The sequence below is a fragment of the Crocodylus siamensis genome, chromosome 4 (genome assembly GCF_052110815.1).
Source record: "Crocodylus siamensis isolate JL-2025a chromosome 4, ASM5211081v1, whole genome shotgun sequence".
NCBI classification, from domain to species: domain Eukaryota; kingdom Metazoa; phylum Chordata; order Crocodylia; family Crocodylidae; genus Crocodylus; species Crocodylus siamensis.
The window spans coordinates 243,230,541-243,244,804 of NC_143398.1; the positions used below are offsets into that span (position 1 = coordinate 243,230,541).

The window sequence follows — 14,264 nt, forward strand, 5'->3', positions numbered from 1 at the left end:
GAATTTAGACTGCTGCACTTTCGATTGGATTTGTCTCCCACAGCTTCTGCTGTTACTCACTTCCCTTGTTGCATGCTGTTATGCCTCTTTCTTCTTTTAATGATTGTTTGGCAATAATACTTTGGAGGAACAGCAACTGAAAGAAGAGAATACAGAATACATAATCAGAAAATGTTTTTTTTTCCCCTTTGCTTTGAGGCTTGCACGTTGTTTGTGCTATCACAGCTGAAGTAGAGCTTGATATTCTTTTTATAGTAGCAATCCAGATTTTACCAAAGGAGAAAGTAATATTTTTTGTGTGCAAGTCTTCTCTTTTGAAACAAGATCTTCTATAGCTTTCCCCACCCCCCACCTAGTATGTGGCCTCTTTGACTAAGATCTGTATGAAAAGGATATTTTAATTCCTTAGGCACAGGAGACAAGGTGAGTGTTTACTATTATTAAGGACTTCCCTGTACCACCCAGGATGAATTCATAAGTTATTATTTTAAATGCTTTTGTTTCACGTGAATACGAGATCAAGAGGAAGAAAATAATCTTTCAGTCAGTGTGCAGTGATGGAGCCACAGGAAACTGTTAGCTTGGGGAAGGGGGTGGAGAATTTAACTTTTACCAAAATGCTGACAGTTTTGTTTTGTTTTTTAACCTTTCCAATTAGATGTTTGCCCAACTACTGTGAACATGGAGGGAAATGCTCTCAGTCCTGGACCACCTTTTACTGTGATTGTAGTGAAACGAGTTACATGGGAGCTACCTGCCATAACTGTGAGTAAACTTGCTAAGGATACTCTGATACAGCCAGTCTATAGGAAATCCAAGTGCAAAAGCACAAAGTGCAAGCTGCAAGGAGCTGTCTGTTATTACTGGAAGCAAAAGGCTGCTCTCAGACAGGATAGCAGTGGGTCAACACCTAGCCTATTAGTAGCAAAGGAGTCTATTGAACAGGCACACAAGTCTCTTGACACATTTAAAGAACAGTTTCTGGAGCTGAATTAAAAGTCAAAGGACTTTCTCTTGTCCAGCTTTATTGCATTTTCTTATCTCCTCCTTTTCTGCAGCGTCCATCAAGTTCCGTCCCGTTATCTTGCAGCTTCTGAATTTCTCATGAGCAATGAGCTCAGCCAGAGGTTTTCCCATAGTAAAACACACCTTAGTGTGTTTTGGAGTGCAATGGTCACTATTATTACTGTATTAAACACCCATAATTATAAGTGTGGGGGTGAAGCTGGTGTGTTAAAGGAAGATTTTGGAGTATGGTCTATATTAGTAGTATTGTATGTCTGGGCATGCCTACATGAGACATTTATCATGGAGCTGCTGAATTAGCTCCACAGTAAATATCTTGGTGTCTACACATGCAGCTCTATTCAGCTGCAGGAAACTAATAAACACAGCAGGGGAGTTCTTGTATTTATATGCGCAGACACTGACAGGGTACATGTAGACACTGATGGGGCTGGCTGGGGTACAAGAGTGCTTCAATGCGAGGCTGCCTGCCGGCTGGCCCCACACTGGAGCACCCTCATGTCCCAACCAGCCCCTTTGCAGCATATTGATCTGGGTCAGAGCAGCCCTGGGCTGGCAGGTTGACCCCTGGAGCCCCCTGCCAGCTGGGGCTACTCTGACACAGCGCAACTCAACGTGCTGGGATCCTGGGCACACAATCAAACAGCACACCTGGGAGCAGTAAACTTTGGCGTAATAAGTGATGGAGTTTTTTCTTCCACATTAATTGCATGTGTGGATGAACCCTGTGAGGTATAAAATATACGTGCTATTAATTTTGTCAAATCGGGTCAGATATATATAAAAGAGGGAGAGGTCAGCTTCTTCTTGTAAAGTTATCCTACTTTAACTGCAATAATATCTTGGCTTCAGTTTCCTAGAGGCTTGACAAATTAAATATTTTGGCTGAAGTTTTTCGTGCTGGGGGTTGCCCACATCTGTATATATGTAAGTTTTATCTGCATTTCTCCTACAGTTCATAGATTCATGGATGCTAGGGTTGGAAGAGACCTTAGTAGATCATCAAGTCCAACCCCCCTACCCTGGGCAGGAAAGAGTGCTGGGGTCATTGTTTTGGTGCTTCTGAGAACAAGACTGGGGGAGGGGAGAGGGGGGTGAAGGTTTTGGCCTTTCAAAAAGTTTAGTACTTTTTAAAAGGGAATTCTCATTGGTGTAGGGTATGTATGTTTTGTTACACGTATGATAATCTCCCCAGGTTTTTCACAGTTATAGGGCAAATCATTAGGGCTGTGCAAAACTTCAGTCCCCGATTCATAGTTTCATAGTTTCATAGTTTCTAGGGTCGGAAGGGACCTGAGCAGATCATCTAGTCCGACCCCCTGCCATGGCAGGAAAGAGTACTGGGATCAAACGACCCCAGCAAGATTCATAGATTCATAGATGCTAGGGTCGGAAGGGACCTCAATAGATCATCGAGTCCGACCCCCTGCATAAGCAGGAAAGAGTGCTGGGCCTACATTACCCCAGCTAGATACACATCCAACCTTCTCTTGAATACCCCCAGGGTAGGGGAGAGCACCACCTCCCTTGGGAGCCCGTTCCAGAGCTTGGCCACTCGAACTGTGAAGAAGTTCCTCCTAATATCTAATCTAAATCATGTTCATCCAGCCTCCTCTTAAACACCCCCAGGGTAGGAGCCAGCACCGCTTCTCTTGGAAGCCGGTTCCAGACCCTAGCCGCCCTGACCGTGAAGTCGCGCCTCCTGATGTCTAACCTAAACCTGCCCTCTGCCAGCTTGTGACCATTATTCCTGGTCACTCCTGGTGGTGCTCGGGGAAACCCCCAATGCCTGCTGATCCCCCCTGACTAGTTTATAACAGGCCACAAGATCCCCCTCAGCCTTCTCTTGTGGAGGCTGAACAGGTTCAGGTCCTGTCGCCTCTCCTCGTAGGGCCTGCCCTGCTGCCCCCGACCATGCGAGTGGCCTCCTCTGGCCCCTCTCCATGCTGTCCACGTCCCTCCTGAAGTGCGGCGCCCAGAACTGGACGCAGTACTCCAGCTGCAGCCTGCCCAGTGCCACACAGAGGGGGAGGGTCACCTCCCCGGACCTGCTCGAGATGCATCTGTGGATGCAGGACAAGGTGCGGCTGGCCTTCCTGACCGCGTCCCCATACTGCCGGCCCATAGTCATCTTGGAGTCAGTGATGACCCCCAGATCCCTTTCCGCCTCCGTGCTGACAAGTGGGGAGTTCCCCAACCTGTAGGTATGGTGCCGGTTGTTCCTCCCGAGGTGCATCACCTTGCACTTGTCTGTGCTGACACCCATCCTATTCTCATCCGCCCGCCCTTATAACCTGTCTAGGTCTGATTGTAGCCTGTTGCACCCTTCCAGTGTGCCCACGTCCCCCCACATCTTAGTGTCATCAGCAAATTTGAACAGGTGCTTTTTACCTCCTCGTCCAAATCGCTGATGAAGATGTTGAACAGCGCGGGCCCGAGGACCGAGCCCTGCGGGACCCCACTGCCCACTTGCTTCCAGGTTGAGAAGGACCCATCCACCACCACCCTCTGGGTGCGGCCCTCCAGGCAGTTGGCGACCCATTTGACTGTGTGGGTGTCTACACCACAGCCCCCCAGTTTCTTAATGAGAATGGGGTGAGAAACAGTGTTAAAGGCCTTCCGGAAGTCCAGGAAGACTATATCCACTGCTACCCCTGCGTCTAACGAGCTGGTGATCTGATCATAAAAGGCCACCAGGCTGGTCTGACAGGACCCGCCACTGATGAACCCATGTTGGTTGCCCCTAAGCATGCAGTCCCCTGCTGGCCCCTCCTGGATGTGTGCCAGCATAATTTTCTTGAACAGCTTGCCTAGGATCGAGGTAAGACTAACCGGCCTATAGTTTCAGGGGTCCTCCTTCCTGCCTTTTTTTGAAGATGGGGACCACGTTGGCCCTCTTCCAGTCCTCCGGTATCTCACCAGAGCACCACGAGTGCTCATCAAGCCGTGCCAGGGTACTTGCAATGACCTCAGCCAGTTCCTTTAGAACTCTAGGGTGGAGATCATCCGGGCCGGCTGACTTGAATACGTCCAGCCCCTCCAGAAGCTCCCTAACTAAGTCCTCGCTAACCTGTGGCCCAGGTGTGCCTCCCCCGGGGCCCGAGGGGGGCCCAGCAGGGAGTTGGCTGTTCTGGTCCCTACTTAGGGTTGGGAGGTCTGTAGTAGACTCCCACCATTCGATTCAGCCCAATTTGGTGGCCGAATTTCTAAATACGAATCAAATCAGAGGACCCTTTAATCTCTCTGAATCAAAACAGAGCCCTCCAAATCGATTCAGAAAGATTTGGAGGTGTGGACATAGATACAGCTGTAAATGTTTTTTCTACAGACCTCTAGGTACCAAGCGGCTCATGAATGCCGCAATGCTGGGGTGCATGTAGCATCCCACAGGGGCACGGGGGAGGCTCCCCAGCATGCTTGGCAGCAGACCCAGAAGTGGACCAGAAGCATTTCCAGTCCACTTCCAGATCCACTGGGGAGTGCACCGGGGGTCCTCCCCTCTGCACCCCACTCCTGGTTCAGCAACTGGTGCCTCCTGGGTCTGGGGGGGCATCTGGGGTCCTCCTGCAGCTAATCACTGAGCTGGGGGGGCTCAGGGAGTCCCCCCAGCGCACTGCCTAGCAGACCCAGAAGTGGACCGGAAAAATTTGCTGTCCACTTCTGGGTTCGCCGCTGAGCACGTGGGGGTGCCCCTGCTCTTCTATGGGATGCTCCATCTACCCCAGCATCACAGCATTCCTAAACCATGCCTGGTACCTCAAGGTATGTAGAAAAAACATTTAAGGCTGTGTCTATGGCTGAATCAGCATCAAATCTTCAGATTCAGTTGAATTGAATTGGAGACAGTGATCCAAATTGACTAATCGAATCTTTGTCCCCATTTCAGGCCAAATCTGAATCGAATAGGGCCCATTCTGCACACCTCTACAAGTTATATGCCTGTGAGAATAGTCACACATGCTCAATAGAGCCAGGGCTTGAAATCTCAGAAGAGTCCATCTTCACTGCTATTGCAGACCTCTTTTTACCCAGCATGCAGTACATAGGATAGGTGGTCAGCCTTGTAAAACCCATGGCAAGGAAAGGGAGTCCTATTAACAGGCAAACAAATAACCTCTAGAAACAGAGCAAATAGGCAGCTGGTAAGGACTCCGGCTACTGGGAATGACAAAAAGCCTTGCACAAGCATGAAAGCAAAGGAAGCAGTAATTGAGTCTGTGTACAGAGATGACCATGGGGAAAACGATGAGGAAATGATTGTAAAAGATATTTTTTTCATACCCTCATGTAGGGGAAAGGAGATAATAAGTGAGAGAGGGGCTGATGTTGGGAATAAAGTCAAGAACACTAAAACATTCGTTGAAGGTGCCTGATGAGCATTGTGACTCCATATAGAATGAGACTGCATGGATTTTGAAGTAGAGGATGGTGGTGTTTTGTTTATTTTAATCCAAAACCAAGAAGCAGAAGTGGGAATAGCTACTTAGGTTCAGCTGAAGACTTTGCCACCCCCACATCATTTGGGAAACTTTAATGATTTCCTAATTAAAGACAAGGGCATTTGTGGGATGCGAGGTTCCCATTTGCAGGAGAGAGAGAAAGAGAGGGATCCATCTATGGAGAAATAGCAAGGGCCCTGGAAATGTCCAGGTAAAAGATTGAAACAAAAAGCAGCCAGCATTGAGGAACAAATGCAGTGTCCAGCTAAAGAAACTCAGGACACAGGGCAGACCGAGGGATATATCAGTGGGCTGATGCCAACGTATCTCAGTATACAAATAATGAAAAAGGCAGCTGCTAGCTGCTCACTCTCCCTATTTGCAAGTAGGGGGGTTTCAACAATGAATTTGATTTTAGCTGGATGAAAAAACTAGCAACTTACTTTCAAGCATGGTGACAAACAGTGATACTAGACTGAAGAAATATGGAAATGCACTGGTGTGATGTACAGCAGGGCTATGCAAAGCTTCAGGTGTTGATTCGATTTGGAGGAGATTCAGCTTGATTTGGTGGGTGAACCTCCAAAACTGAATCGAATCAGGAGACAAATTCAAAGGTCTGAATCAATTTGAATCTCTCCGAATGGGGGTGGGGAGCAGTGGGGATTGCCCCCTGCCTGGCAGGAGGTGAACCAAGGCTTTTTTTTTAAAAGCCATGAGCTGGGCGGGCAGGGCAGCCAAGGCGGGCGGTACTAGGAGAGCAGGTGGGGGTCAGGGGACTCATGGCAGAGCCCCCCACATGGCGTGGGGCAGTGGGGATCACCCCCCTGCCTAGCAACAGCCGGTGAATGCAGGCTTCTTTTAAAGAGCCAGGAGCTGAGAGAGCAGGTGGGGCAGCAACTGAGAGCGGGCAGGGGATGAGGCCAGTTCAGAGATTCAGCTGTGGCCGAATCTCCGAATCAGATTCAGCCAGATCAATTCAGGACAGTGATTCGAATCACCGAATCAAATTGCTGTCACCCAAATCTGAATCCAAAGTGAATACTAGCTGCTTTGCACAGGCCTAATGTGTACAGTATTTAGCACAAAGAGTTGTTCTGTAGCCAGTGGGCCCATGTACCTGTTGATAAGAATCACACAAGAGACATTATTGCTTGTAGTTGATAACAGTTGACACACTTGCCTGTAGCAGGGCACTGAAAGCCATTAATTCAATTGTGGTATATCTTCTGCAGAAGGGCAGGTCCTCCATTGGCATAATTCAGCGTTGCTCCATGAAAGTGAAAATATATATTTTTAATATTTAGCACGTGGTTAAAACAGAACCTGATTTTCACCGGACCTGTGAAGCTGACAGGCCTTTAATTTAACTTACCCCACTTTAGAAATGTTGTCTCTTGTATTGAACTGCACTCCTGATGCTGGAAATGTGCAATACATCTGCATCAATGTTGAACACATCTAATTTGCAACCTGCCCAGAGCCAGACTTAAGACTAGTTGGCTTCATGCGGTGCCAGACCTCACAAGTATGAATATCATGTCTTCCTCCTGTACTGTTTCAGGGTCCCTCTGCCCCATTTTCATGGGCATTCAAGTCTGTGACAATGTAAGAGAGAGCTGTTTTCTGAAGCCGAGGTTGGAGTCCTTGTCTAGCATTTCAAGTTTTGAGACCTTGCCTGTAAAATTCCCTGTCTTTGGGTTGTGGTGAAAAGAACCAGAACAAGTCAAGCTAATATTGTGTCTGCAATGTTTGTCTACCCACAACTGAGAGAACTGAAGGTGCAACTCTAGTTGACTAGGAATGGGCAAAGTTCGGGCTATGGGCTGGATTGGGCCCACAGTGGACTCCCATTTCCCAGCAGCCCTTGTCCATGCCACTTGGGCTTGTCTTCATAGAGACCCCATGAGCAACAGGGCCATGATGGCCCCACGTTCCCGGGGTCTTCATGGAGCCCGTGGCACTGGAAAGGCGCATGGCTGGGCAGGGAGGTGCTCTGGGGCTGGGATCTTGCAGCAGTGCTTCAGTCTGCTGCCTGCAAGCCCTTGCCTGCAAAACCCACACTTGTCACAGTGGCATGTGGGCTCTACCCTGGCTCTGGCCCATGCTGTCACTGCCACAAGATCTGGGGTCTGGCCCCGGAGCAGCTCCCTGCTCAGCCACATGCCCTGCCAGCATTTGGGTCGGTCTCTATAGAGACCCCAAGAACACGCATGGGACTGTTGTGGCTCCCGCTGCTCCTGGGGTCTGCACCTAGACCAGTCCAAGAGGTGTGGGCAGGGGCTGCTGGGAAATTTAGTCCAGACACCGGCCAGATCTGCCATTTTGCCCACCTCTGCCCTAGCTTATACTTACTATTTGTATTATGAGCAATGCATAAGAGACCCATCCTAGCTCTGGACCCTAATATTCCTAGACGTAGCTAATTAAAAAATAAACAAACAACCAAAAACACCCCATTTCAAGAAGGATGTGGACAGTTTGGAAAGAGTCCAGTGCAGGGAAACAAAAGTATTCAGGGGTTTGAGGGACAAGACGTATGAGGAAAGGATTAAAGAACTAGAGCTATTTTGTCTGGAGAAGAAAAGAGTAATGGGAGGGAGGGGGCTGGATTTGATCAGTCTTCAGGTATCTGAAGGGTAATTATAGAGAGTATGGAGATGGACTTTTCTGTGTGGCTATAAGGGACAGGACTATGAGCAATGACTTCAAGCTGGAGCAGAGGAAATTTAGTTTGGAGATTAGTAGGAACTTCTTGACTTGGGGGTGGTCATGCATTGAAACAGGCTCCCTACAGGAATAGCAGATTCTCCATTCCTGGACATTTTCAAGAGCAGATTGGACAGACACTTGACTAGGATGGTTTATTTAAGGATGTTCCTGCTTTGAACAGGAAGCTGGATGAAATAACCCTGTGAGCTCCCTTCCAACCCTAGTTTTCTATGTTCCTATTCCCCATCTAAAGGCATGGGCAGATGAATAAACCCCAGTGTCATTTGTATCTATAAGCATACTAACACAAATGATATTGGGAGGAGAAAAGGACAGGCAGGCAGCTACCCTGGGGTAGCTCACACAGGAAGCAGCTATTACTGCCCTTTGCTGCTAGACAGCTAATGAAATAAGCAACTTGCAAAGCAGTTTTCAAAGGGTTAACTCCCAGCTCTGTTAGGAACTGGCTTAGTGCAATAAATACAGTGAGAATAAAACCTAATGGCACTTTCCAGTTTTCAAATCCTGTCTGTGCTTTCAGGGCAGGCTGCTGCTTCCCTATGCAGCGTGCTGCCTACCCCCCTGGTTCATTTACCTGTGTCCTACCTCCTAGCCTCTGGCATGCGCTGCTGTACACAGAGTCTCCCCAAAGCCTCCGACCCCGCTTTGCCATTGGCGAAGAGGGTTTGAGTCTGCTTCTTTTTGTGCTAGCTTCTGTTATTCAGTGCAGTTCACGTCTCCTGCCAAATACTCAATCTCATGCTATCGATCCACGGCTCTGCCGGCACTAGCGTGGGCAGCCATGCAGTTTCCCAGCAGCACGTGTGCTGAGCAGCCTTGCACTTACGTGTTCACGCTAAGCACACTTGCATTTCTAAAGCTGGTTCCTCCGTCCCCAAGGCTCTGCTTTGCGGAAAGAGGCCGAGTCTTGTTAGTAACCCTCGGACTGAATTGGGAGCTGTTCTTGCGTGCTCTTGAGCCGTAATCTTATAGGTATTTTCCAATGGTAGTTGCAGGTAATGCGTGCCTCTGTAAATCAGGTCATTTACAGCATTTCTGTCGGCTTGAATTTCCCCAGCTCTTTACTTGCAGAGGCACTGGGAGGTGTGATTGCTTCAGGTCTATGCACTCCAATACGTTCCTTAGACGGGTGGGGCTGTATCAAGTCTACAGCACAGTAGTCTAGAGCTAAATTGGCTGGTATAATCACACCTGCCTATCTGAACAAGAATTTGGATGTATATTGCACGTAGCCTGGGCTGAAAGATAGAAACAGAGAGCCCTGTCTGCAAACCACCGGCTAATTTAATCTCAGTTACTCGGCTGTTCTTTCACAGCTCTATTTTGTGGCTTATGCTAAAGCTGGAAAACGCCTATTTTTAGTGTTTCTTTTAAAGAAATGAGCTTTGTGGAAGCCTTTGTGAACTATTTAAATCTAGTTTCCAAGCTGTTTCCAGTGTGTGCGGTATAGAGGGTGTGAAATGGATGTTTAGCTTAATGAGTCATTGGGACAGTGTCTTATGAAATGATGCCTATCATCATTTCTGCTTTCCTTGTGTAGGTGTTATCGATGTGCTGTCAGTGTTGAAGTCTCAGGAACCATAGTACCACCAAAAAGATGCAGCTAGCAGACTCCCAAATGCCATTTTTTCTCTTAGAGAATGCCACAGGTTTGGCTTGGTAGCAAAGATTCAGACAGGTTTATTATCTAAAAGCACAGCCCTAATATATTTTGGCCTAACTAGTATATTGGACCAGGTGTTAATGCATTTGTGGCTGTGGTGAGGTGTTTGGCACAACACCACGCAGGCTCCCCTAGGCCACTGCAGTTCCCATCATTTCCAACCTTCCTCTTCCACAACGATGAAAACAAATTACATATTGCATTATACCCGTGTTTTGAATATCTTAATCCATCCTGTACCATGGGCTTGATTCACACCCTGACATGGGTGTTCCTGTTCCAGCCTTATCCTGGTACTGGACCATCCTACACCGTGTACAGTCGTCTCCACTTCCCATCTTCTGGTAGGAGCTCACATCTGGCCCACATGCCAAGTTGTGTTTCTGTAAAGAGTTTATGCATTGCTCAGGTTAGCTGGTCAGGCTGCTGCTTTAACAAAGTCTTGTATGAGCAGCATATATTGATCAATGTTTCCGCAATATTGCTGACAGATGGGAGGAGGGCGCCCATGGTGAAATATCATCTGTGGATCATGAGATGAATAAATCAGCAAAGTAATGCCTCTACCATTTGCTTCTTGCTTTTCCAAATAGATGCACTGATGTTGCTAAACATCTTGGGGAAGGCATGGAGGGGAAATCCCACTGTATACTGTGTATCTGCTTAGATTAACTGGGTTTTTTTTGTATTGTAAGTATTTAGTATGAATCCCTTACATTCCCGTATATCATAGCTTTCACAAAGTCTGCATTGGTCTTTCTGCAGAGCACTGAATCTGGATGTAAAAGATCATGCAAAATGTCAGAAATGGCTCCATTTTCCTTATTCTGGAGATGGCAACATGTCTAAATGCTCTGGGAGGACATAAATTACATTTTGTTAATTATTTCTTGATATTTTCTTCAGTACATGAATAATCTTGCACATAGAGGCTGTCTCATAATGGCCTTTGTAGTTGCAAGAGGGATGATCCCTTCAATGGTGGAAATGCCACATAGCTCTCAGTATACTGTAAATGTAATGTAAGTGAATGGGTGGAAAGATTTTTTTGTATTAATAGTCCAGTTACTGCTTGTCACACTTTTGATCGGCTATTCTCGACATGCTTAATATGCTTGTAGCCAGTTGCACTGCAGCTATATCAATTTAGACCGCTGTGGTCTGGCCCAGTCCCATTAGGGAGTTTAAATAACCTGCCTAATGTTTCACAATATGTCTGGTGGAAAAACTGGAAGCACAGCATACCAACTCCCTGCTTTACCTGCTACATCACGTTGCCCTAGAAGACCCCAGCAGTCTCGCCCACTGAAGCACAGGGGGTTGGACCTGATGATCTCCAGACATCCCTTTCTGCCCCTAACTTCTATGAAAAAAAGAGCATTCTGAGATGCATCCTTAAATATTTGGCCATTCATACTGGATGTTCAGGATTTAACAGATATTTAAAACCAAGCTTACAATTCTGAAATTACTGTTTTTGTGCACTTTTCCCCCCCGTGCCATCTTTCCTACGCATGGATTTTTCCTTTGTCTTTCTGCATCTTAAGTCTCAATCTCATTTCAGGTAGCATAAAAAAACAAACCAAAACAAACAAACAAACAAAAATCCCAATACCCCTTCTCCCCCAACCAAAAAAACCAAGCCAACGGCAAGGATTGTTGACACTGGATTTGGATCCAGCAGCTAGACCTTTGTTCCAGGTGGGCACAGCCCTCAGACCGACCACACCACCTCCCAGTCAATAATAGCGTAGTTTATTGATACCGAGTAAGAACAAAAAAGCAACCATAGAAACAATCAAACAATTTTACATCTACCAATCCTAGGGCTGTCATCAGAGTCAAAGTACGTCTGGTCCGGTTGCAGGCTCCTCTCTGAGGCTCTCTCTCTTTGGTGTCAGCAGTCTGGAGGTGGGGTGCCAAGGCCCGCAGCCCCCCTCCAGTGGGGTGCATGAGATGGGCTACCGGTATGCCCTGGGAACATGGCAAAGTCGGGGACCCTTCCCAGGGAACAGGGATGGGGACCCCTCTCAGGGAGCAAAACGGGGCGGGACGGGACAAAGGGAGGAACAGCCAGGAGGGATGAGAAGAAACAGGGAGGGATGGGAGGGAAGGACAAGACAAAGGGAGGACGGGACAAAAGAAGGGACCCCTTGTTACTCCCAAGTCTCTTCTTTTGTATTCTCCCTCCCCCTTGATGACGCCTGACGACTTTTCATCCATGGCTATCTCTGGTTGGCTGTCTCTCTGTGGTCACACATCCACGTAGCCTTTCAGGCCTTCTCCTATTTTGGTTTGTTCCCTCAAAACCAGGACTCAGGGCCCCCCTGCTTCCAGGGACCTTGTTGCTGGTGGCACTTACCTTGGGTTATGGGACAGTACGGTACATACTTCCTTTGGTTCCTAGGCTGTTTGCTAGACTGTGTCCTTGCTGTGTTAAACAGCTCATCTGCCTTGAAGGCTGTGCATGTGTCCCCAGCTCTTTAGAAATCCATTTAACCCCCGCTGTCCATCTTGACCCCTTATATCTATACCTATAAGCTGATTCCCAAAAAACAGGCCTTTAAATACCGTTTTGAAGCCAACAGAACAACTCCCATTCTAATACCGCTAATGTGATTCTTTGCATCCTCCTATTCTTTTATCCCTCCTAAGTAAATCAACAGCTTTTTTATGCAGGTTACTGCTTCTGATGTTCTGGACCAGAACAAGTAGAGGACTGACTCACTATGCCATTAAATATATATATATTTAATTTAATCTTCCCATAGATGCTCTACTTATCTGCCTCTAACTCTAGGCCACTAAACTGCAGTGCTCCAAAGAACAGGGCCCATGTGCTTTGACAAAATGCAAAGTTCCCATATCTCCACAAATGGTCTTCTCCTTTCCTTTTCCTCTACTTCCTCCTTTTCTCTCTCTTCAGCATTGCTCCTGACAGAAGCAGGTCAGACCTCCCCTGGTCTCCCATTTGCTCAGTCTGGGGGGGACCTGCTTGTGATCCCATGCCTAACACAGAGTCCATCTTCAGGCAAGTGATGGACAGTCCTGTTCCCACCATCAGTGTGGAATCAACAAAGCAAGACGGGGTGACATGGACACGGCTGTTGACATGGACGTGGCAGAGGTCAAGCTTCAATTGCAGGGAATTTGTGTAATCCTAGACTGTAATAAAAGGATGGCGTGTGAACATCCGTTTAGATGACATTGTGGTGAGAGCCATTTTAAAGTTCTCTGTGGAAATAACACATTCCTTATCAGATCGGTAAATACATATTTTAAGAAGGGAAAATAAGCCATCTGTCAGCGGGCTCATCGTAGCCAAGGCTGCATTAGTCTGTCAACAGCAGAACTGTCAAGCCCAGTTTTCAGGAGTGCAGATTTCATTTTTTGGCATTTAACATGACAATTGTATTATAAGGGTGAGAATGACAGTCGTTACCAGAGTTCATTGCCTACACTAATCCCCGTGCTGTGAAAGCAAGGACAGGAGAGGAATCTTCCCATTGCATATTGCTTTTATTTGTTGTTTTTTTTAAAGGTACTTGGTTATTCTGAGTCTGCAAGAGAAAATCTGTCAGACCTGCTCTATAGAAGTGCTGGGTTTAAAAAAAAAAAGTCATCTTGAATAGTCATCCTGGGAGATCACAGCATTTTAGTGAGAATACTTAATTTGTTCTGAGGTAGGTGTAGATATTAAGGTGAATTGGCTTGTACAAGGTCAGTGGCAGAGCTGGAAAGAGGACCCCTGGGAGCTGAAGCCCAATCTACCATTATGGCCACTAGACAGACTGCCATTTTATAATGCTATTTGTTTATTTGCTTTTTTCCTTCTGAAGAGAACATGCAAAAGATCAGAAAGTTATTAAATGCACCAGAAAGGTTGTAGCTATGTCTGTCAAGCAGCATTTGGCATGCATACACAATTGATTTGTATCAACAACAGTCTGTTCAGTTAGGTCATCTTTACTTTATAGCAGTGCTTTTCAACTTTTATTTTCATTTGCGGAAAGTTTCAAATGGAGGTGATGATCCCTTTGGAAATTTGTAATGGAGAAGCAGACTTTGAATTGTAGGTGTGTGCATTCACATACTTTTGATTCATCATAGTTATCTTTTGTGGACCCCTTAGGCATAGTCTGTGCCCCCACCCCCAGAGATCCACGGACCACAGGTTAAAAAACATTGCTCTATACCCATCCACTAAGTTTTGGTAAAGGAATAATATCTTTGGCAATGCCATTGCATTCCATTAAAGAACGAGTTAATGGATGTTAGATTCCTTTAGTCTCTGTCACATGACATTAAGTCTTCCCTTTCTTTGAAAAAAACTAAAATTCTCAGAGGCAGGGATTTTTGTCAGTAATATCTTTAATTGAACTAACTGCATGGTTAGGAGAGAC

The 14,264-nt window shown here is 46.7% G+C and overlaps 1 protein-coding gene across 1 annotated transcript in view; it reads left to right on the forward strand.

The window, feature by feature from the left end:
- The window catches only part of CNTNAP5 (contactin associated protein family member 5), a 465,902-nt gene that overhangs the window by 296,390 nt on the left and 155,248 nt on the right, over nt 1-14,264 (forward strand). Inside the window, exon 11 of the mRNA XM_090046063.1 lies at nt 659-765. Coding sequence (XP_089902189.1) covers nt 659-765 — 107 coding nt within the window. The remainder of the gene's footprint in view (nt 1-658; nt 766-14,264) is intronic.